A 22273-nucleotide genomic window follows, 5' to 3' on the forward strand; every position below is an offset into this window, starting at 1 on the left:
ACCTCCTGAGGAACCGGGTCCCCTTCACCAGAGCACGGTCCACATTTCCCCTCGTGGTCCAGTTTCCCTGGCCTCCCCAGTCTCCCAGGAGGGACTGGGGAAGGGAACCCTGGAGCAATCCCAGCAGGACTTCCTGCCACGCCTGGTCCTTGCTGGCATTGGATGCTGGAAACCAAGAATGTTAGGGGAGAGAGCTCAGGTCATGACCTGAAGACATCCCCATTGCCTTCGCCCCAAGGCAGCGGGGTTGGGGTCCAGGTACTGGGGTTGACTCCCATGCTGGGCCTGCCAGGTGGACCAAATTCATTCCTTCCTTCCTTCCTTCCTTCCTTCCTCCTTCCCTTCCCCCCCCCCTCCCTCCCTCCCTCCCTCCCTCCCTCTCTCTCTCTCTTTCTTTTTAAATGTACCACCTATTTTATTTAAGAATTTTTAAATTCCAGCTCATTTTTTAAAAATTACTGATTTTAGAGAGGGGAAGGGAGAGAGAGAGAAACACCGATTTGTTGCCCCCCCCCCCCTATTTATGCATTTATTGGTTGATACTTGTCTGTGCTCCGAATTTCTTAGCCTCTCTGAGCTGGAGTCTGCCCCTGGGGAGGGGGCGATGACAGCTGTGAGAGGATTAGTGAAGCGGAGGGGCTGGCCCTGGGCTGCTGGCTGCACACAGTAGGGGCTCAGCACGCAAGGCCATCACTCCCATCACCCGGTGGGCGGCCGCGGGAGGAGGGAGCACTGGGCTTTCCGTAGCTCTGTGTGCACACGTCGTCCATCCCGCGGCTCCTCTGTTCTGTCTTGAGCCGGCTGTTCCCTCACATCAGGGCAAGCTCTGCCGCTGCACCCTTGCCGCTTCCCTGACAAGGCCTCCCGGCTCCTGGGCTCCCGGGCCCTTGGTTTGTGCTCCTCGGCCTGGCCTCTTCGGTTGGGTGGGCAGCATTCTGGCGCTCTCAGCTCCCGGCTGCTGGTAGCAGGTTTACCAAATCTGACCCATTTCCTGGCAGCCCAGGGGTAACCCCAGGCTCTCTGTCAGCCCCGGCTTCCTTCCAAAATACAGCACCAGGCCACTCTGACTTGCTTCTTTCACTCTTTCACTACCTTGCTCTGTGGCTGAGCAGCCCTAAAGGAGCGCCTAGCAGTAGGCCCGGGCGTGCAGCATCCATCCAACACACTCGGGGCTGCAAGCAGCACACAGGCCATCCGTACCCATGATTCCCATCATACCCACCCATGCCCATGATGCCCACCTGTGCCCACAATGCCCTCTCGTGCCCACAATGCCCAACTGTGCCCACGATGTATGGAAAACCAAGGGGGGGAGGGAGGAGACGGGCCAACATGATGCGGTGCCGGAGTGTGACTGTTGGGGCCGCCTGCGTGCTCCTGGAACACGTCCACGCGAGGCGCCCTTTGGCTGTGAGACCCACGCAGACCTCCGCATTGTGTTTGCCTCTGACTCACGAGGCCTCCGTCTGTCTGTCTTTCCTTCCGGGGACAGAAGTGCTGGAGGAGCCCAAGGGCTTCTCCTGTGAGACCCGGGACTTGAAGACTCTGAACTGCACATGGGACCCTGGGAGCAACATTGACTCTTGGAAATTCCCCTGCCAACGCTACACTTTATTTGAATCGTAAGTGAGCCCTCCTTACATTATTGACAGATCCGGCCTCGTTTGAGTCCTGGTGACAACACATCAAAGGCCGGGGTTTAGATGTTGCGCAGATTTGAACAGATGTTTTAAAGCCGCCCTGCCAGTCCTAGCAGGTCTGAGCTGGTTGCCGTGCCCAGCGCATCAGACCCGAGTGCCGTCAAAGGGAAGTGTAGCGTCAAAATGACAAGACAGACCATGAATGGTTCATCTTTTTTTTTTTTTTTAAATTTCTTTATTTATTAAGGTATCACATATTTGTCCTCATCCCCCCATTCTTATCCCCCACTCCTCCCCATGCATGTCCCTACCTCCCTGTTGTCTTTGACCACTGGTTAGGCTCACATGTGTGCACACAAGTCCTTTGGTTGATCGCTCCCCTTTATCCCCACCCTCCCCTACACTCCCTCTGAGGTCCGACAGTCTGACCCATGCCTCCTTGTCTCTGGGTGAATGGTTCATCTTGATGTGAAGATACTTCCATCCTTTTTAGTCAGAGTTCCAGCTGTGTCTACCTCACGTCCAGCTTTTTAAGACGATCCGAAGGGAATGAAGGGGGTCTCCCAGGAGTCGGTGGCTCCGCCCCCTATTTCACCCCAAAAGCCGAACTTGCGGAAGCAGTGTTTCGGCAGCGGGGGGTGGGTGGTGATGGATGGACGGACGCGCTCATGGGGAACACGGTTGTAAAGCCACTGAGCATCCCCGAGGGAGCCCGGGGTGCACTTCCTCCTGGACTGGAGCCTAAACCCTGGGACTGTGGTTTTGTTTTTTAGATTTTCCGGGGGAAAAAAATCCTGTAAAGACAAACACTGGTGTTCTTGGCAAGTAGACTCACAAGAAACATACAACTTCACACTCCAGGCTGAAAACTGCTTCCGGAAGAGGAATGTCACTCTCCTCTTCCAACTGGCGCACCGAGGTGAGGCCAGAGCTGCCGCGGCCATGGGTGTCTCTGTTTGGCACAGGGCGGGGTGGTGAATGTGTCACATCCTAAGCGAAAGTTACCCTTTAAGGTAGGGGTGTCGAACTCAATCAGAGAAGGGGCCAAAATCTAAAATCCAGCCTAAATCGCGGGCCGAATGGTTTACTGAACAGTCATAAACTGTCATTGTGATGGAAACGCAGCGGAGTGCAGTGATGACAGTGCGGTGCGGGCCACATTGCAAGGCCTGGCGGGACGGATTTGGCCCGCGGGCCTTGTGTTTGACACATGTGCTTTAAGGCCTCTCTTCGTGGACACATGCATGGCCCACGGTCCCCTCTTACTGGTTGGTTTGAAAATGTAAAAGCACCTGTGAGCTTACCCCTCAACCACACAATGAGGACGGTGATGACGCGTTATTCGTGTCAGTTCGGTCATTCTGCTCATTCCGGTTCCTGTTTTGGCCAGACTCTGTGTTCTGTTACGTTCTCCCCACGGACTGCTTCTTCGCGTTCAGACGCCCCTCCTCCATCTGCCCAGTTTATTTAGTTGTAGGAGTCCTCAGGTAGTTTCTTTTTGTATTCCGTTCAGAATGTCTAACGTAATCCGTGACAGAGAAAGGTTGCAGTTGGCTTACTCCATCCTGGCTGCAAGTCTGGTTTTGTTTCCCATTTTCTCAAAAATAAACGAAAACTACTCACTGAATAAATAAAGGAGGAAAGACCTGCTTATGTACCAAAACCTTCTGGATCTGTGCTTGAACTCTTTTCACGTTGTGTCCTTATTCTCTCCCTTTTATTTATTTATTTGTTTGTTTATTTATATATTTTATTGGCAGTTCACCCGATGACTCCCTTTAAGGTAGCCCTGAAAAGCGTAAGCGCCACAAATGCCATCCTGACCTGGACGGTACATCCCCTGAGGAATAATTTCACGCTTTTGTGTCAGGTGGAGCTCCACAGCGAAGGACGAGTGGTACAAGTAAGGACTCTGCTTACTACTCTGTTTTCAGAAACCCCTCTGTGCCCAGGTCAGAGAGAGACCGAGGAGGAGAGTCTCTCTACACTCTTACTCTCTGTGGGTGCCAGTGGTGTGGGTGGTAAGGGTTGGAAAGGGTCCATGAAATTCATCGTAGACTCTCTGAAGGGGGCCGTAGAGGTTTTCCTTCCCAAAGAAGCAGTCTCAGGCCAGCTCAGGCTGTGACTGCTGGGGTTGGCTTTGCAGAGGAGAACGCTTGCCCACCGGTCTTTGTCTTTCCTATCAAGCAGCACAATGTTTCCACCTGGGGGAACGGTCAGTACTCCTTCCGCGGCCTGGCCCCCGCCACAGAGTACACGGCCCGAGTGCGCTGCGCCGCAGCCCAGCACTTCTGGAAATGGAGCAAGTGGGCCAACCAGGAGGAGTTCAGCACTCCCCAAGCTGGTACGTCCCAACCCCGGGCGGTCCACGCAGGGATCCACACTGACTGGTGGGAGGTGGCTGTCTTCTCTGAGAGCTCTTGTTCGTACCAAACGCTAAGGGGAAAATACCACAAAAGAGGCGGGTGCTATCTTCAAAAAGAAAAAGAAGCCGGCCCTCGATGGTTTGGCTCAGTGGATAGAGTGTCGGCCTGTGGACTGACGGGGCCCACGTTTGATTCCGGTCCAGGGCACATGCCCAGGTTGTGGGCTTGATCCCCAGTGGGGCCCATGTAGGAGGCAGCCGATCAATGATTCTCTCTCATCATTGATGTTTTCTATCTCTCTTTCCCTCTCCCATCCTCTCTGAAGTCAATAAAAACATATTTTAAAAAAGAACAAAAGATAAAGAAGCTGAATTAACTGGCTAATGAGATCTGAGTGGGAAGACATCCACTTGGAACATTTGTTGATGTTATTTCTACGCTCTGCTTTCTCTCTCATCTTTGTTTGCGCCAAAGTGGCTTCTCGGCTCCTGGCATGGCTGGGTTCCCGCTGGACTGGGGACAGTGTTAATTAGTAGGGACTTTCAACTCAGGACCAGCAAACACGGCGTCCGGGCCAAGGAGAGCACTGGTCTCAGGCCAAATAACTCTAGGCCAAGTTTGGAAATATAATGAAACTTGATTATGATTGATGAGTCATTGGTTCAGCCACAGCAAGCAGAGCCCCCTCTGTCATGCCCTCAGGGGCCGTTTCCTCAATATGCAAGATCAGAGAGTTTTTCTCCCAAATGACTATGTGTCAGAGCTCAAATAGGCCTCAGCTGACTGGAGGGCCCAGCCCTACTTCAAGGTAATGAAGTACTACCATTGCCCAGTTTACTGAGGAAGCAACTTGTGCCCACAGAGCAGAGACTTGCCTAGTTTTTAAAGTTAATGAATGGCTGAGAAATAATAGTAGTAATAATAATAACAATCCTATATAATAATATGCAAATTGTCCCCCCAGGAGTTCGACCGCTGGTTATAACATGCACTGACCACCAGTGGGTGGCACAGAATGAAGGAAGGCGGCCGGCAGCTGGCAGCTAGAGAAAGGAAGGTCTCAAATGGCCCCGATTGTCAGCCAGGCCTAGGGACCCTACCTGTGCACAAGTTTCATGCACTGGGCTTCTAATAATAATAATAATAATAATAATAGTAATAGTAATAATAATAATGGCTGACATTTATTGAGTATGTAATATGTGCCAGGCACAGCTCAAAGCTCTATCAGTGTTTTATTCTCTTAGCCCTCACAACCTGCAGTCGGCACTATTGCTGTCCTTACCGTATAGATGTGGACACTGAGGTTCAGAATGTAATGAACTGGCCTGTCCAGCGGCTGGGCTGTGGCTGCACCTCACAGCCAGGCAGGCCAACTGCAGAGCCTGCCCGCGCCCGGAGCCGGATTCCACAAGTTCTGTCTCCTGCTATTGTTACTGCAACCTTGAGACCTGGCTATTTTAGGGCCAGAGGAAGGGTTGCATGTACTTATTTTAGTCCATCTTATTGTTCATGTTTGAAGGCAGGCAGAGCTGTTTCTGTTTCACCTGAGGAGACTAAGTTTACAGCAGTGACTCTAATTGAGGGGGGGGGGGGGGGGGCACACTGCCTGCGTCAGAATCTATGCACAGGGCTGGCCATTGGTCACACTCAGCAGGCCCCTCGTCTTGTCTGGGGTTCTGCCCATTCCCACACTCCCTGGGACCCCAATAATTTCCCTACGTGTGTAGATTTCTCAAGGGTCCCCCTGCTGCAGAAAGCCCTGAGAATAATATGGCATATTCCTCCATTGTATTTTATTAAAGAATGTCTACTTGAATTAGGTGCTTTTTTTGGCTTGTTTTTTGCAAATTTATTCCAACATTATAATTAAACAAGTGCAAAATGAAAATGGAAAAAAAAAAAGTTTTTACTAAATTGTGTTTATTTTAGATTATCATCTAATAAACCTGAAAATACTAACTTAGCTTTTGATGATGACAAGGAATTAGATAAAACTACTGATGGCAAATTCATGCTTTGTTTTTTAACCTCTGAGAGCATGTTGGAGAATGCTGGAAAGCTTGAGCTTGTGTGCATTATAATCACACCTCAGCATAATCACAAATTATGTTGACATATGTGGAGTGCTATTAACTGTGCTGCCATGGTCTCTTCTTCTTTTTTAAAAAATATATTTTAATTTTTTACAGAGAGGAAGGGAGAGGGATAGAGAGCTAGAAATATCGATGAGAGAGAAACATCAACCAGCTGCCTCCTGCACAACCCCTACTGGGGATGTGCCCTTGACCAGAACCGAACCTGGGACTCTTCAGTCCGCAGGCCAATGCTCTATCCACTGAGCCAAACCGGTTTCGGCCATGGTCTCTACTTTTAAACACTAGTTTATGAACCAGCTAAGATTTTGCATTGAACTTGGGCCCCCCGTTGGGCCTGAGTATTTGATTTTGATTTAACGTTGGCTTCTCCAGTGGCTTCCTTAGCAAATTAAAACCGGCTTCAGTGGAGCCCAGCCGGTGTGGGAATTTACCTTCATAAGCCCCTAGACTAGGGGTGTCGAACTCAATCAGAGAAGGGGCCAAAATCTAAAATCCAGCCTAAATCGCGGGCCGAATGGTTTACTGAACAGTCATAAACTGTCATTGTGATGGAAACGCAGCGGAGTGCAGTGATGACAGCGCGGTGCGGGCCACATTGCAAGGCCTGGCGGGACGGATTTGGCCCGCGGGCCTTGTGTTTGACACATGTGCCCTAGACTTAGGAGGACAAAATAATCCCAAAATTCTTTGGTGGCTTCCAGAAGCTAAGGCTTGGAGTTCATAAAGGGCTTCCAGTGTGATGTCCTATTCAGATACAGAAGACCTTCTGTTAAGCACCTACTACGTGTGCCTAGTGAAGCATGGACAGGGGGCCGTGGATAAATGGGCAGGAAAGTCACAAAGAGTGAGAAAGGGAAGCCTCCCAGATAGCCGTCGTCATCGGAAGCTGGAATGTACGGTTCTGCACTCGCATTGTGACCCAGGAATTTTCTTGGTTTGTTCCAGCACCCTCCACAGCTCCTGATGTCTGGAGAAGCGTGAGGCCGACGCTGGGATCTTGTAACGTCACTTTATTCTGGAAGGTGAGAGGCAAAGGACCAGCTCTTCTGGGCCCGTCTTTCACGGGACACAAAGCAGACTTGGGTGCAGTCTTCCAATGCAGGGAACTTAGGGGGGTCCGTACCGTGAATGAGGCAGGCCTCGCCCAGTGGGGGAACCCCGCTCCACACCCATGTGGCTAATGCTTGCACTGCTCTGTCCTTGACCTTGACCGCCCACTGCACAGATGACCATTCTCATTGTCAGGACCTGCCTCTCTGTAGCCTCTACTCGGCCCCCTCCAACTTGTGCAGACCCCAGGGCACAGTGTTATCAGACTTTGAATGCCAGGTCCTTGAGTCTCAATGTGGTGGAAATAAGCACTGACCTCAGTCCAAGCTCAAGCGGACAGTTTATGGAAAGAGCTGTGTGCAAGGGAGCCGAGCTCCCCGAGGAAGCTTATGGAGGGCCCTGGGGGAGGGGGCGGTTGGGAGTGAGGTTGAGGTCCATTGTCCCTCAATGCTCATCTGGCAGAGGCTGAGCTCTGGAGTCACAAGATGTTTTCCCTGGTCAGCGGCCCGCCCAGAGGCCTGTAAAGTGATGCTGTGCAAATGTCCCAATTGCCATTTCATTGACAAAGCAACTGTTCTGCAGGCCAGGATGTTAAGAACAGATGTGACTGTGCATTCTTCCCGCTGAAGGTGTGGTTAGGTAATTTCAGGGACGGAATTTCATTGAAAGCATGGAGTCCCGGTCAGGCCTCTGAGGGGGGTTCTTTAGACCAAGTTCAAGTTCAGCATCATGCCGTAAGTGTAACTGGAGAAGCACATTGATCGCCATACTTCAAAGTTACGATGATTTGAGTAGTCACAGCATGTATGTTTAAAATGTATGAGTCAAGCTGAAACACTGTAATATAATACACTCTATGGTGCCCTTTGACCTTGATGAATATGCCCCTGGCCACCCAGAAGGCCAGGTCTGTGTTCGGATCTTTCAGGTCCCCAAGGGTTGATACCAATGTGTGGCCACTCTGAGAGAGCCAGCCACACCCACACCCACCGCTCTCTTCCCACCTCCTCTCTGGCCTCTCTGCCTCAAGCCCTGTGTGCACACATGTGGACATGCCAGTCCACATGTCCACATGCTGTCCACCCGCTCTCAGGTCTAGGGGGCACCATCGGTCCTTGGGAGGGTAGGCTGAGGGGCAGGCCCTGGGAGTGGGCTTGGGACTAGGTGAGCAGGGAATTCTCTGCCACTGGGGAGTCTTCTAGGAGCGGCTGTGGCCCTGGGGAAGGGGTACACAGCTGCAGGGGGTGGGGGGTGAGGACAGAGTTGGGTTCTCTGCCGGGGCTCACCTGGTGAAAGTCTGGGCTTAGGGTTATTTTCTCTGTTAAACTGTAATTTGTTGGTGTGTGTGTGTGTGTGTGTGTGTGTGTGTGTGTGTGTGTGGTGTGTGTGTAGGCATTTGAGGGAGAAAAGGTGAAGAAGTCAGTGTGCAAACTCCTTCCAGAGGGAAGCCCGTTTTGAAACGAGTGTCCATGTTGCAGCCACTGTCCAGGGCGCAGGCCCACGGGAAGATCCAGTTTTACACCGTAGCCACGGAACGCCTGCACACACCCTCCAGCTCCCAGCTCTTTCCCATCCCCGCTCCGGCCAACGGCACAGAACTCAGCCTCGACGGCTGCTCACACCGAATCCGCGTCACGGCCAGCAACGGGGCAGGCACGTCCCCCGCGTCTGTGATGGTCATCGCCGGGGACCTGGGGGACCCCTGGAACCCCGGGAACCGTGAGTGGTGCTTTGTTGCCTTGTATCCTCTGGGAGCACGTTGGGGATGTCACGGGTAGAGATGGGCGAGTCGGAAAAACAGTCACTTGGGGCGACAGAACGTCCAGCGACCACAGCATTGCCGTTCCCCTTTGGTCCGGGCGTGGCCGTGGGCTCCCAGGACAGTCCTCCTCTGTGGGGAGAACTTCAGCCATGGCTCGGGCCATTTCTGCCCTGGCGACTCTTCAGCAAACTGGGGAAATCATCCCAGATTTACTCAAATAAATACACCACCAACCAACAGTCCTAACGGAGAGGGGGAGGTGGTGTACACGTGGCTCGCGGCTTATGAAGGATGGGTTGCAGGTATGATGTTATGAACTATGTTGTCAGTCTTTGCCGCCTGTAAAGAGCCCAGGAACATTCCAGAGACAGGAAGAGCCAGGATCATATCTCCAGAGTAACCGTGGGGACTGGCTCCTCCCCTCCCCCCACCCTTCCCCCGTGAAAGGAGAAGGTGGGAACAACCCTACATGTAAAATCAGTGATGACACCGATTTCCCTCTCGGGAGAGCTGGGAATGGGGGTTGGTGCACTGACCCCCCGGGAACACTCTGTGTGTGATGCATGCTTGAACGAACATTATACAGTTGACATCCGGGGTCACCCGTGAACCTGGCAACCCTGCCACTACTATGACACCCTCAGACCCTGCTTACGGGGTGAGGTCAGGTGGTATTAATGTATCATTCAATTGGGCTTAAATTGGGGTTACGTGGGCTAGATTAGAGGGTGGTGGTGTTTCGTTTTGTTTTAAGAACTGTGCATTACATCAAGAAAGAGGACATAGGATCATGGCGCAGAAGAAAACCAAGGAGTTATTTAACATAAGCTTTGCCTGCCAAGACCAGCACTTAGCAGAGGAAATGACTGTCTACAACATTCTGTTGGCATCAGGCCCAGGACAGGAAAAGCAGGCATTCCATTCCGCTGGGCAGGGGAGGCGAAAGAAAAGGAAGGTGGCCTCGCACGAGGCCCAGCACAGACACTGCTGGGTGCTGCTGTCTGTCTTGGGGTTCCCACCATTCCTTCCTTCCCCGTGCTCCAGCCTTCAGACCCTCCCCGCCCTCCCTCCATGGGGCTCTCTCCAGCTCCCCTGTGTTCGCATTCTTGTCACTGAGTGGGTAAAGACACAGGCGGACTCTGAGACAGACCAAGGAGGTGACCCCCGTGTCCGCCTCTCCCTCCCCTCCTCAAACAGTCTTGTAATTGTAAAGAAGCAGCTTGATAAGAGCTGTGATTCCAAATCCCGGGGGAGATCTCAGGGTGAAGGAGTGACGTGAAAAATGCTGCTTGCGTGGGAGACACGTTGTGTCTTTGCTGAAGGGAGAGGGAAGCCCTGTCGGCGGGGTACAGGCAAGGCCCTTTGCCTTGTGCCAGGGCTGCAGGGTCCTTTGGGCGCCCCGGCTGGGTAGTCACACGGTGCCCTGGCAAAGTTAGCAGCACCATGCTTTCCCATAATGCTCAGCGGTAGGTAGGATAGTCAGATGAAATACAGGACGCCTGGAGAAACGGGAACTGCAGGCAAACAGAGTACATGTTGAATGTTCGTCTGCACCATGCAGTATGTGGTCCACAGGGGTTGAGTTTCTGGGCAGCTGCCGGCGGGCTCACTCTTTGATGGGGAACTGGTCCTGTCGGATGGAAGCTGAGACCACTGCCTGGGAACAGGGCAGGCTGTGCAGTCCACCCTGGGGAATGAGGGCATTCCCACCCGCAGGATGCAGGGCGATCCTGCTTTAAGTCGATAGGACTGGTAGTCCATTAGGACCATGTTACCTTTTCCCCAATTGTCAGACCTCACAAAGACTACCGGGCACATAAACTATGTTGAGGTGACAGCCTTGGCCATGAGGAGTGTGCACATCCTTGCGTAGCTCTACTTAATACATATCTCAATGGTCTTTTCTCTTTCTGTCCTCACTGCAATTCCCACCCCTCGCATCTCAGAAACAGCGGAGGTGAAAGAAGAAAGAGCTCAAGGCACAGGGGACGGAGTCTCCATGTCCTGGAAGCCGCCACCTGGCGATGTCCTTGGCTACGTGGTGGAATGGTGTGACGGCCCCCGGGAGTCGCCCTGCGATCTCCGGTGGGAAAGCCTGGGCCCCAATGCCACCAGCACCGTCATCAAGTCAGGTGAGAACCTTCCACGTCACCACGCTGTCCCACCCGCCTTGCAGCGCGATCGGCGAGGATGTCTGGACCATCTCGAAGAAGAGAGCGTTCACAAACCAAAGAAGTGTGTGGCTTTGGGAGACATTTAGGACAGTGATTGGCATCGACCATCTCCCCCTTCAACTTTAGTGGAACATACAGAACTTGCCTCCCACATTGGACTTGTAATTTTAAGACTCCTTTCTTAGCAAAATCAATAGGTTTGTGGCTTGAGCAGGGGTTGGTAGCGCCATCTGCTGGACTCGAGGTGAAAATGTGGGAAATGTCTGGGTGCAGAGTGTAATAGAGGCCAGGAGGGCATTCATCAGCCCTTGGGGAATGAGGAGGTGAGGTTCCCCTTGGCTAGAGAATGTAAGTGGCAAGGTGGGCACTGCAGGTGGATTGCAGTGTGGGGGGAAAGCGAGGAGGGGGACGCAGAGCCTTCCAGACACGGCTCTCCTGGGCAGAGAGAAGGCACGTCCCTGGTGGGCTTTGCAGTCACAGGAGGGCTGGTGGCGGCTCTCTGTCTGGTCGAATTCTGCATGGTGCCATGCACACATGTCATGCACACGTGTGTGAGAGCTCTTCCTCCAGGCCTGATGCAGAGAACAGGCCCACGGGCTTGTCTGGAGACCATGAGGGACTCCGAGGCCAGTGGGGGGAGGGCAGGCAATGGGACGAAGGGCAGCATCCCCGAGGAGACTACTAAGGGGACAACTTCCGCTTTCCTTCTCCTTTTTAGCAGGAAAGAGAAGGTCACTCTGCACTGTTAGTGAAAATCTGTTGATTTTTCTTCTCCAGATGCTTTCCGACCAGGGGTCAAATACAACTTCAGGATCTATGGGATTTCTCCGGAAAGGATGGCCTATTTGCTGGAGAGGAAGACAGGATACTCCCAGGAACTAGGTGAGCGGAAAGCTTGTGATGTGCCCAGGGCAGGCTTGATCAGAACAATCCAGAGGCTCAGCTTGGGGTGTAGGAAGATTCCAACACCGTGCCTAAGTTCAGTGTCTTCTTCACTGTGGTCATTGCATTCCTAACAGATTATTTTAAAATCATACTAACATGAGACACTTTCACTGAACACAATGTACAAATGCTTTGCAAAAAAAAGGGCAAAGCCATTGCTCATTTTCCCAGAGTTCCTATTTCTTTGCACAGAGAGACTGTTTGCAGTTAACATGGCGCCTGCCCTGTGCAGGTGGACTTATGTCACTGAAAGGACCACAGCCAACCCCAGAGGCTGCGTGGGGGGGGGGGGGGGAGGACCTGAGGGGTCTCACCTTTTTCTCTAGAAGACTCGTGCCCTGGCATCATTCGGGAGAGCTGGGAAGAGTCTGAGCACCTTCTTGTTGAAGCCTCCCCTTTCCCAGATGTAGAAACAGGTGCCCAGAGAAACGCAACACAAGGCCACACAGCAAAAAGAGAATAAGGCCTTTTTAGGAAACCGTCTGTTCCCGAATTCTAGATGCAGCTGCCCTGGCACAGCATGGTTTAGAACTGCGTGGGTCTGCTTACATGAGGGTTGTTTTTTTCCCCCAATAAATACACAGTCAGGCCTCCACATCCCTGGGCTTGCCATCACAGATTCCCAACTTAATATTGGAAAATAGGGTTTCCGATCCGTCTTTGGTTGAACCCACAGACATGGAGTGCCAACCATACGCACGGTTCTACACCACACACCGCGCTGTATAAGGGGCTTGAGCCTCCTCCGAGGATGTTATCTGCGGGGGTCCTGGGACACTTAGAGAATATTTCCCAATCCTGACTCTTCTTACCCCGCTTCCTTCCCAGCTCCTGCGGACAACCCTCGCGTGACCGTGAACAACCTGACCTCCCACTCCTTCACCCTGAGTTGGGAGGATTACGCCGCCGACGCCCAGCCTGGCTTCATCCGAGGCTACCGCGTCCACCTGCGATCCCAGGCGGAGCAGTGCCTCCCGGGCTTCACGAAGGCGCTCCTCCCAGGTGACATGCGTGTTCGTCTACCCTGGTAACATGTCACTGTTTAAAATCACGGGTCAGGCTGCCATCTGACGGTGTCTGTTCTTGCAGGTCATGTTCTTAAGCACGTTCAGAGGTGGACAGGATGATGGGGGCCAATATTTTAACTTAAAAACCACGTGGCCTGATATTTTTAGAAGCACTCGAAGTCCCGCCATCTCCTTAAGAAATCCTGCCACGAAGGAAACTTCCTTGCTAACCCCCTTTCCTTTTGCCCTTTGACCTTGTTAAAGGTTATTTAGTGTTTTGGTTTTTTTTTTTAATTATTTTTTCAATTACAGTTGGCATTCAGTATCTATATATAAACGCCTAAGGAACTGAACAACTGAATGATGGGTTGACTGACTGTTTGCTATGATGTGCACTACCACCGGGGGCAGATGCTCAATGCAGGAGCTGCCCTGAGGTGGTCAGTGCACTCCCACAGCAGGAGCACTGCTCAGCTGACCGATGGGTGCCAGATGCAGGGCTCACGGCTGGCTGCTGCAGCCCGGAGACCACAGGGGAGTGACAGTGAACTTACTGAGTGGTGGCGGACGCGGGCACAGTGGGTGTGGGATGAGTGGGAGCAGCCCAGTGCCCGGCCTAGGCTCGGGCTCCTCCCCAGCCACCTGCAGCTTCGTGCACTACTACATGTGTGTGTAAGTCTCTGGCAAGGGCTTGGCACCTGTTACAGAACTGCTCTCCCCTGACCACCAGCATCTCTTGCCTCGTGGATGCTTGGCCTTCCTTATCAACTCCTGAAAATGTCCCTGCGTGGTGAAGTTATGAAAATGTTCACAGTGCTATGTCAACAGGAGTGTTAGTGCCAGCTCTCTCACACGCTCCATGTTTTTCACACCACAGATAACACCGCATGCTGCAAACATGACATCGACAACCCAGAGCAAAAGACGTTTCTGGTGAAGAACCTGCAGCCAGAGTCCTTCTACGAGTTCCTGGTCACTCCGCACACGAGGGCCGGCGAGGGCCCTGCCCAGGCCTTCACCAATGTCATCACCACCCGTGACCAGCACCGTGAGTGTCCCTGGGCAAGGCCGCTGCCTCCCCGAGCGCGGGAACCGCCCCAGCACACACACGCCCGGCTCTGTCCGGACCCGGAGCTCTCTGTCTCTGGACCAGACTGTTTCGCAGAAAACGTTCCAGAATTGCCCCACAGAAACCGCTGAGTGGGCTGATCAGACTGATCGTGGCCTGACCTGCTCCTGCCTCTCTCCTGCCCCCGGCGCTGCTCTGGCGCTCAGGCCTGCCAGTTTGAAAGCCGCAGATGGCTCAGTGCTGGCTGAGGGGCAGCGCACAAGTCCATGGGGGGAAGGCGGTGGTGTGTTCCCCGCGCTGGGCTCAAGGCAGGCTGGCCTTTGAGCTGGTCTCACCTGGTGGTGAGCTAATTGCTTTCCTGGACTGGCCTCTCCGGGGGCGATGAGAGGCAGGTGTGATGAGTGGCAGGTGCAGTTGGGCAAGAAGTATGTGCTCCCAAACGGGTGTTTGCAGATTTGGTGGGAAGAGAGTGAGATAAAGAGATCCATATTTTCAGCCCTGGCTGGTTTGGCTCAGTAAGTAGAGCGTCAGCCTGTGGACCACGGGGTCCTGGGTTCAATTCTGGTCAAGGGCACGTACCTTGGTTACAGGCTCTTCCTGGCCCAGGCTCTAGTCAGGACTCCTGTAGGAGGCAACTAATCAATGTATTTCTTACATCGATGTTTCTCTCTGCCTTTTTCTCTCTCTCCCATTCTCTCCCCCCCCAAAAAAAAAAAATCAATGGAAAAATGTCCTTGAGTGAGGATTAAAAAAAAAGAGAGAGAGGGAGGGATCCATATTTTCAAAATGCTTTGGCCCAAAAGATGAAGAACGAAGGAAGCAGAATGGTAGGAGCCAATGAATGGTAAATAGGGGTCCCCTGGCAAAGCCTAGCCTGCACCCACCAGGAAGGGGGGGGGCAGACGGATGGAGGAAGGAGAAAGCAGGTGCAGCAGGGGGCACAGAGGTCCAGGCGGGAGGTGTTTCTGGAGAAACTCCTCCAGGAAAGACAAATGGGCCGAGATGCCTGCCTGGCATGACCAGCTGTCCCAGGTGCCAGGACCCTTTGCTGAAGGTGGGGCTATGGGACAGGATGGGCTCCTCGGGTGGAAGTGCTGCCTGCGGGCCCTGACGGGTGATGGGGACACTTGACTGCAGGGGCAGCTTGGAGCATTCACTGCCGCCACGAAACATGGCCCATGTGTCTACAGGACACGGGAACACGGCCATTGCCTCCAAGTCAGATCATGGAACATGGCCCAAGTGTCTAAGGCAGGTCACAGGACCATGGCCCACGTCTCTAAGCCAGATCATGGAACATGGCCCAAGAGTCTAAGGCAGGTCATGGAACATGGCCCATGTGTCTAAGGCAGATCACAGGACCATGGCCCACGTTTCTAAGCCAGATGCAGAGTTTAGTCAGTGAGGCACACTCCTCTTGCCATTTGGAGTTAATTTCTAATTTATTTTCAGGCTATTTTTCTTCTCTCTCTGGTATTTACTTGGCCGGTAGAAGTGTGTGTGTACACACCCATATATGACATATATAACTCTTTCTATCTCAAGTGTACTTTCTGCTTTCACTAATCTCCCTTCTTTGGCTACACCTCTTTAGCCTTGGCTGTGACAACTTATTAAATTGATTATTCTTGGAAAGCAAATAAGTTGCTGCCAAGTTGCAGCAACGAGAGTGCCATTCTGCCGTCACAAGAGTGGCATGGATGCCTCCCAGATGCCCTGCTGAGTGACAAAGCTCAGGCCTGCCCCGCCTGTCTGATTCCACGCAGAGCACAGAGGCACGTGTGTTGTGCTACTGAAGACAAGGCAGCGGTCCCCTGGGAGGGAGGGGCTGTGTGGGGACACCAGGGAGCTTTCTGGGAGCTGGTAATGTTCCTTTTCTTCTTTGGGGTACTGGTCACCGGGGTGTGTTCAGTTTGTGGAAATTCATCCAGTGAAAAGTCTAGCAAACCAGTCTGAGGTTTGGACACTGCTATGGTCAGGTCCCCAGGCTTGCTCTCAGTTACATTTAAAAAGTCCGTGATTTAACCCAATTCTGAGCCAGCTGGAGTCGCCAAAGGGGAACAAGGTGCTTTTAGTGGTGAGAAATAATAAACACATAAAGTTACTCTCAACCTTAAATGTATCTTTTTTTTTTTTCTTTGAGGAGGGAAAATACTCATTTAAAATATCGCCTTCTTTCTCTTTCAGCCCGTGTTCTGATCCGCATCCTCCTCCCCATGGTTTTCCCCCTCCTGTTCCTCACCATCCTGTGCTACGTGAAGAGTCAGTGGTATGTGTGTAGGGGGGGTGATCCAGGAAGAGAGTCAGGGAAAACTCTGGAAAGAAGTCTGAGAAACAGAAACCACACCAATAATATGAGGAATAGGCTGGAAAGGAAAAGGACAGAGGAGGCTATGAGGAAAGTTGAAAAAATGTTCAACATTTTGCTTTTAGGGTCAATATACAATATAAAGGAAACAATAACCATTTAAAAGGTGAAAGTCTTGTTCAATAACAGCAGCTAATGTTTGTATGTCACTCACTATGCAGTTAGCCGTGCTCTAAGTCAAGCATGTCAAACTTGCGGCCCACGGGCCATATGCAGCCCACAACAAATATTTTTATGGGCCAGCCAATACAACAGTATGTAAGAGACATTTTAATAACTTAATTTTTACAGTATCCTATTATACATAATCTATGTATATGGCTAAGTTGCCTGTCTGTTTATCCAATTGTCCGACCGACTGACCGGCCAGTACATATGACATATGACTGCACTAGCAATTTAGAAATAAATGTTGACTCACACATGCACAATACATATAAAACTCTAGCTGGTGCCAATTGCATATGTGTTGTTGTTGTTGTTGTTGTTTTTAACATATTTTATTGATTTCTTACAGAGAGGAAGGGAGAGGGAGAGAGTTAGAAACATCAATGAGAGAGAGATATCGGTCAGCTGCCTCCTGTACAGCCCCTACTGGGGATGTGCCTGCAACCAAGGTACATGCCCTTGACTAGAATCGAACCTGGGGCCCTTCAGTCTGCAGGCCCATGCTCTATCCACTGAGCCAAACTGGTTAGGGCTGCCCACGTGTGTTTGGATCTGTCATTGTCAATCATGAATTTGGTTGATTCTGTTGACATTCTGAAGCTGAAAGAAAGTGGCAACATCGACAGAATATGTCTGAAGACCAACTATTGGCATAACTGTCCCCATCTGATACTGGCCTCCCATTTAAATTAATTCAAAGACAGTTTCCCGTGATGCTAGCATTTACAATGACTATTAATAAGTCACAAGGACAAACTCTAGACCATCGTACATCATGACCGCCAGTGGTCCATGGACCACAGGGTGCGACTGCTCCTCTAGAGAGAGTAGGAATAGTCCTACCTGGACCCGTTTTCAGACATGGTCAGCTATATGCTGTTTTCCATTGAGTTCGAAGAGTGTATGATGTTAAAGTCATAAATACTTAACCACAAGGGAAATCAGTCAAGCATTCTGAAAGTGTTTTTACTCAATGTGTTATTTAGAGAGAATTAGAATGAGTTTAATCAATTTATCAGTCATTGTTTTTATCATTGTTTTTATATCATGTTTTTATGTCATTTTTTATATCATGTCTTTGTTGTTGTTATGTCATGTTGTTTATTAGTCAATTTATATATTATTTTCACATACATTTTACTAATTTTCTTTCATCTCTGACACTTCTACTATAGAGAAAGGGTAAATGGCAATATTAAAATATTTCTTAAAATTGTTTCCCTTTCAATGTATACAAATCCGTGCACTGGGTACTAGTTATTAATAACAAACTACATTTGCTAATGACTGTTTCCTATAATTGTGCTGTATTCATGTCCTTTATGTGCCTTATGGCAGGTGCACCATTGCTCTACACTAATATCAGCAGAGAATATTTTGGCAGCTGATTGCCACATCATTAATCTTGGACTGACCTGTTTAGTGTGAACAACATAAAATATTTTGCTTTCAGAGAACAAGAAAAATAGGTTTATTTGTTTTGTTTTGTTTTTTTAATTTTATTCATTTTCCACAGAGAGGAAGAGAGAGCTAGAAATGTTGATGAGAGAGAAACATCAACCAGCTGCCTCCTGTACACCCCCTACCGGGGATGTGCCCACAACCAACGTACATGCCCTTGACCGGAATCGAACCTGGGACCTTTCAGTCCACAGACCAACGCTCTATCCACTGAGCCAAACTGGTTTCGGTGAAAAATAGGTTTATTTGTGTTACGCTTATTAATTTGTGCAGTTTTTCAGTGTCTGGTAAGTTAATGTTCAAGAAAAAAATATTAATTTTTATAAAATGTTCTAGTATTTTATGTTAACAGTAACCCATTTATTTCAGCCCTTTGTATTCAACATGTCTCTATTGAAATAAACCTGCATTTCTATGAAAATTGAAGCTTTTGTTATTTTACGACCCACACACACTTAAACCTTATTTGTTTGGCCCATGTTTGCCTTTGAGTTTGACATGCTTGACCTAAGTGCTCACACATCACAACTCACTCAGCCTCACTGCCCATCTGTGCACCAGCACTGTCTCCATGGAACTGGCGAGGACGATGAAGGTAGTACACGAGGATTAAGCTGGCCCAAGGTCTCTGTCAGTGAGCCACAGAGCAAGGTTACCACCCAGGAACCTGACTTCAGAGTTCTCACTCCTAACTGTTCGGACACATTCCAGCAAGACTCAGTCTCCTTTGCTCTGCTTTTCTAGGATTAAGGAGACGTGCTTTCCTGACATTCCAGACCCGTACAAGAGCAGCGTCCTGTCCTTACTGAAGCCCAAGGTAACGCTGGGGATGGCATGGACACTCCGGCCTGGGGAACTCCAGCCCCGGCTGGGCTGTAGCACCCGTACTTCCCGGGGCGAAGGGTTGGGGGGGGTGGGGGGGTGATGCCCTGCTACCCTCCAGTGAGCACTGACCAGGGGGGACCAGAACAGCGGCGGCTCCGCCGCCTCCCACAGACGAACGCCCGCATCCCGCTGCCTGTCCATGTTTCCTGCCAGGAGAGCCCCCACCCGTCCATCATGAGTGTCCGTGACTGCGTCCCCGACGCGCTGGAGGTGGTGAACAAGGCGGCCAGGAGGTCGCTGGCAGAAGTGGAGTGCCCGAAGCACGACTACCTTCACCTCCTGCCCACCGGGAGCTCCGCGGGCCCGGGCCCCGGCATCTGCTTCGAGAACCTGACCTACAACCAGGCAGCCCCCGGCGCTGGGCCCTGTGGCCCCTCTCCGGGGCAGGGAGGCCTGCTGGCCGCACCTGGGGGTTTGCTGAGGTCCCCGAGCTATGTGAACTCCCCGGGGGGACCCCCAGCCGAAGAGGCCCCTCTGAATTATGTGTCCCAGGTGGCTCCCCCGACGTCTGGACACGAGGACAGCCCCCCAACACCCCTCCTGGAGCTCGCACCCCGCTCCGAGTACAGAACTCAAATGGCCGTGCCCCCGGGCCTTGCCTCGCCCTCCCCGGAGGAGAAGAGCCATCTCTGCGCCGTGAGCCTTCCGGACGCAGGCGGACACGGCCGCTAGCCGTCCGTCCCGGCCTCACCGGCACGCTGCTTCCCACGCCAGAGAAGCGTGGCCTGCCCCCCATCGCCAGGCCCCGTGGGCAGACCAGTGGGCAGACAGACCACTGCCATGGCGCCGGGTTTCCAAGCTCAGAGGCCACGAGGCTTCCTCCCCCCTCCAGCAGGCTTGCTGTGGGAACGCCCGCATCCCGCCTGGTGGGCGCGGGCAGCGGCTTACCTGGCAGCTGCGTGGCCCAGGCTCGCCCTGTGGCCGCGCCCTGGCCCCCCGCGCAGGGCAGACCCCTCCTCGCAGTCCTGGGCAGCGTGGCTGCGGTCCTGGGATCCTGCCTTTAATGAGAAAGTTACAGAAGTTCCGCCCCCACGTGCCCTCACTTAAGGGAGGAGGAAGCAGACTGAGTCTTTAATTGGAAAGGCCGCAGAGGTTTCTTTCCTAGAGCCAGTGTTTACCAAAGTCCGTGTTTCCTTAGTGTAGGCGGGCAGTGAAGATGTCACAGGTGTCTGAGACCGGCCCAGCGTGGCCTTGTCTGGCAGTGACAACAACTGGCCGTGCATGGGCACAGTGAAACCCTCCCGGGGGCACAGGGAGACCCTCCCGGGGGCACAGTGAGAGGGGGCAGTGAGACCCTCCCGGGGGCACAGGGAGACCCTTTCGGGGGCACAGTGAGACCCTTCCGGGGGCACAGGGAGACCCTCCCGGGGGCACAGGGAGACCCTCCCGGGGGCACAGTGAGAATCCTCCCGGGGGCACAGTGAGAGGGGGCAGTGAGACCCTCCCGGGGGCACAGGGAGACCCTCCGGGGGGCACAGTGAGAGGGGGCAGTGAGACCCTCTCGGGGCACAGGGAGACCCTCCCGGGGCACAGGGAGACCCTCCCGGAGGCACAGAGAGACCCTCCCGGGGCACAGGGAGACCCTCCCGGGGGCACAGGGAGACCCTCCCGGGGGCACAGGGAGACCCTCCCGAAGGCACAGAGAGACCCTCCCGGGGCACAGGGAGACCCTCCCGGGGGCACAGGCCCTGGCTAACAGCTGAGACAGGGCACACATCGGTAAGACCCCGCACCTGTCCTCTCACCACCGTCAGGGACTGGCAGGGGCTCCTGGTGTCAGGATCTCAGCACGCCCACGTCGCGGACAATGGCCTGCCACCGGGGCTTGTGGATGACTACCTCAGGGAGGGGAAAGCTAGCCATTGAGCAGTTCTGTTTCCTTGCCCTGGCTCCGCTTTTCTTTTAAGAACTGCCAGGTGTGTGGCCTGTTCCTTTAGCATCCTTTGGCCTGATCAGCAGGGGGTCAGGGCCACGGGCCCCGCCCTCTCATCTCCCTATTGTCTGCATTAGTAAGGGGAGCGGCACGCTGGGCCCCGGAGGCAGAGCCAGCTCCTGGAGGCTCAGCAGCCCCTCTCCTTGAGCCTGTGTGTGCGCAGCAGCATGCGGGTGCTCCGAGCTCCAGCTCCTTCCTCTGCCTCCTGCCTGCCAGCCGCAATGTTGACTGGTCACGTTTCTAAACAAGCACACCTGGGGCTGCCTCTGGTACCCCAGGAGGTCGCTGGCAGAAGTGGAGCGCTCCACTCCGCAAGGGGGAGGAGAGGACCCACCTGGAGCCCGGGGGCTGTCAGCTGGCCGAGGCGCCTGCACACACCAGGGCTTCTGCGCGGCTCCGCAGCAGGCCCCTCGCATGTGGCTAAGCCCTTTCCTAACGCCCTACCAACAAGCACCTCCGTTAGCAATGTCGAGAGGACTTCGGGTTCAGTATTGTCATCGTTTACTCTCGTGTTCCCCTGTCATACGTGATTGTACAAGTCCACAGAAATGTCAGGGACAGTGACGACTGACTTGCAAACTGTGTCTTTCCTAGAGAGTTTCTTAAGAAATAATGCATGACCTGGAAGTCGTTTCGTTGTAACAAGCTCTCATTAAAGGATTTCACCACTGTGTTAGTCAATGAAATAGAAATCTAACGACCAGTCTAGCTCATAAACCACCCAGGAGCTTATGTGCATGCCCGGATGCCACTCTGGCCCTCTGGCAGGAGGCCTGGCGTCTGTCCGTCCACCAGGCATGCATTCAGATGCACAACGCAGCTTTGAGACTCCCTGGCCTGTCAAATGAAGGCAACTTTCTGAACCATAACAACACACCTATAGCAAATGCTAGGCTAATAACAACCACTGGCTTACAGTTTCACTGTAACTACAGCTCTGGCTATAAACATTCCTCTCCCATGTTCATGACCAAATCTCCTGGGTTGCAGACCATTATGGCGAGGACCAGAAGGCCATGACTGGGACCCATACTGGAAGCCAGTGCCTATTCCTTAACTGGAGTCCAATTAACCAGGTTAGTCCTGAGCGCCATTTCATCATCCCGTGGTCCCACCCTTGCCCCAATCCCACCTGGGCTAATAGCACCCCCTGGGGACCACACCATGCCTGAGCACCCAGACCTACATCCAGGTCCCAATCCATCATGGCAGGGCCAAGTAGGCACTCCTGGGGCCCAGGCCACAAACTGGAACACAGAGTTGTATCAGGGGACAAGATCTCTATGCCGAACAACTATTCCACAATCCAGATGCTCAGGTGAGGTACCAGACCGCTGGGAGGCTCA

The 22273-nt window shown here is 52.6% G+C and overlaps 1 protein-coding gene across 5 annotated transcripts in view; it reads left to right on the forward strand.

Annotated features, from left to right (window-relative positions):
* Positions 1 to 21599, forward strand: part of OSMR (oncostatin M receptor) — a 40377-nt gene extending 18778 nt beyond the window's left edge. For 3 of the 5 annotated variants that reach the window (XM_036410953.2, XM_045571544.1, XM_045571545.1), the window contains 13 exons: positions 1493 to 1622; positions 2414 to 2559; positions 3401 to 3543; positions 3828 to 3984; positions 7051 to 7127; positions 8634 to 8874; positions 10864 to 11049; positions 11869 to 11973; positions 12865 to 13038; positions 13921 to 14091; positions 16300 to 16381; positions 18854 to 18926; positions 19148 to 21599. In XM_036410953.2, the coding sequence (XP_036266846.1) occupies positions 1493 to 1622; positions 2414 to 2559; positions 3401 to 3543; positions 3828 to 3984; positions 7051 to 7127; positions 8634 to 8874; positions 10864 to 11049; positions 11869 to 11973; positions 12865 to 13038; positions 13921 to 14091; positions 16300 to 16381; positions 18854 to 18926; positions 19148 to 19666 (2204 nt within the window). In that variant the 3' untranslated portion in view covers positions 19667 to 21599. The remainder of the gene's footprint in view (positions 1 to 1492; positions 1623 to 2413; positions 2560 to 3400; positions 3544 to 3827; positions 3985 to 7050; positions 7128 to 8633; positions 8875 to 10863; positions 11050 to 11868; positions 11974 to 12864; positions 13039 to 13920; positions 14092 to 16299; positions 16382 to 18853; positions 18927 to 19147) is intronic. The other 2 variants (XR_006739730.1, XM_045571546.1) reach the window with 2 other exon arrangements.
* The last annotated feature ends 674 nt before the right edge of the window (positions 21600 to 22273 follow it).

Source organism: Pipistrellus kuhlii, unplaced genomic scaffold (assembly GCF_014108245.1).
Source record: "Pipistrellus kuhlii isolate mPipKuh1 unplaced genomic scaffold, mPipKuh1.p scaffold_m20_p_4, whole genome shotgun sequence".
In the NCBI taxonomy this organism is placed as follows: Eukaryota; Metazoa; Chordata; class Mammalia; order Chiroptera; family Vespertilionidae; genus Pipistrellus; species Pipistrellus kuhlii.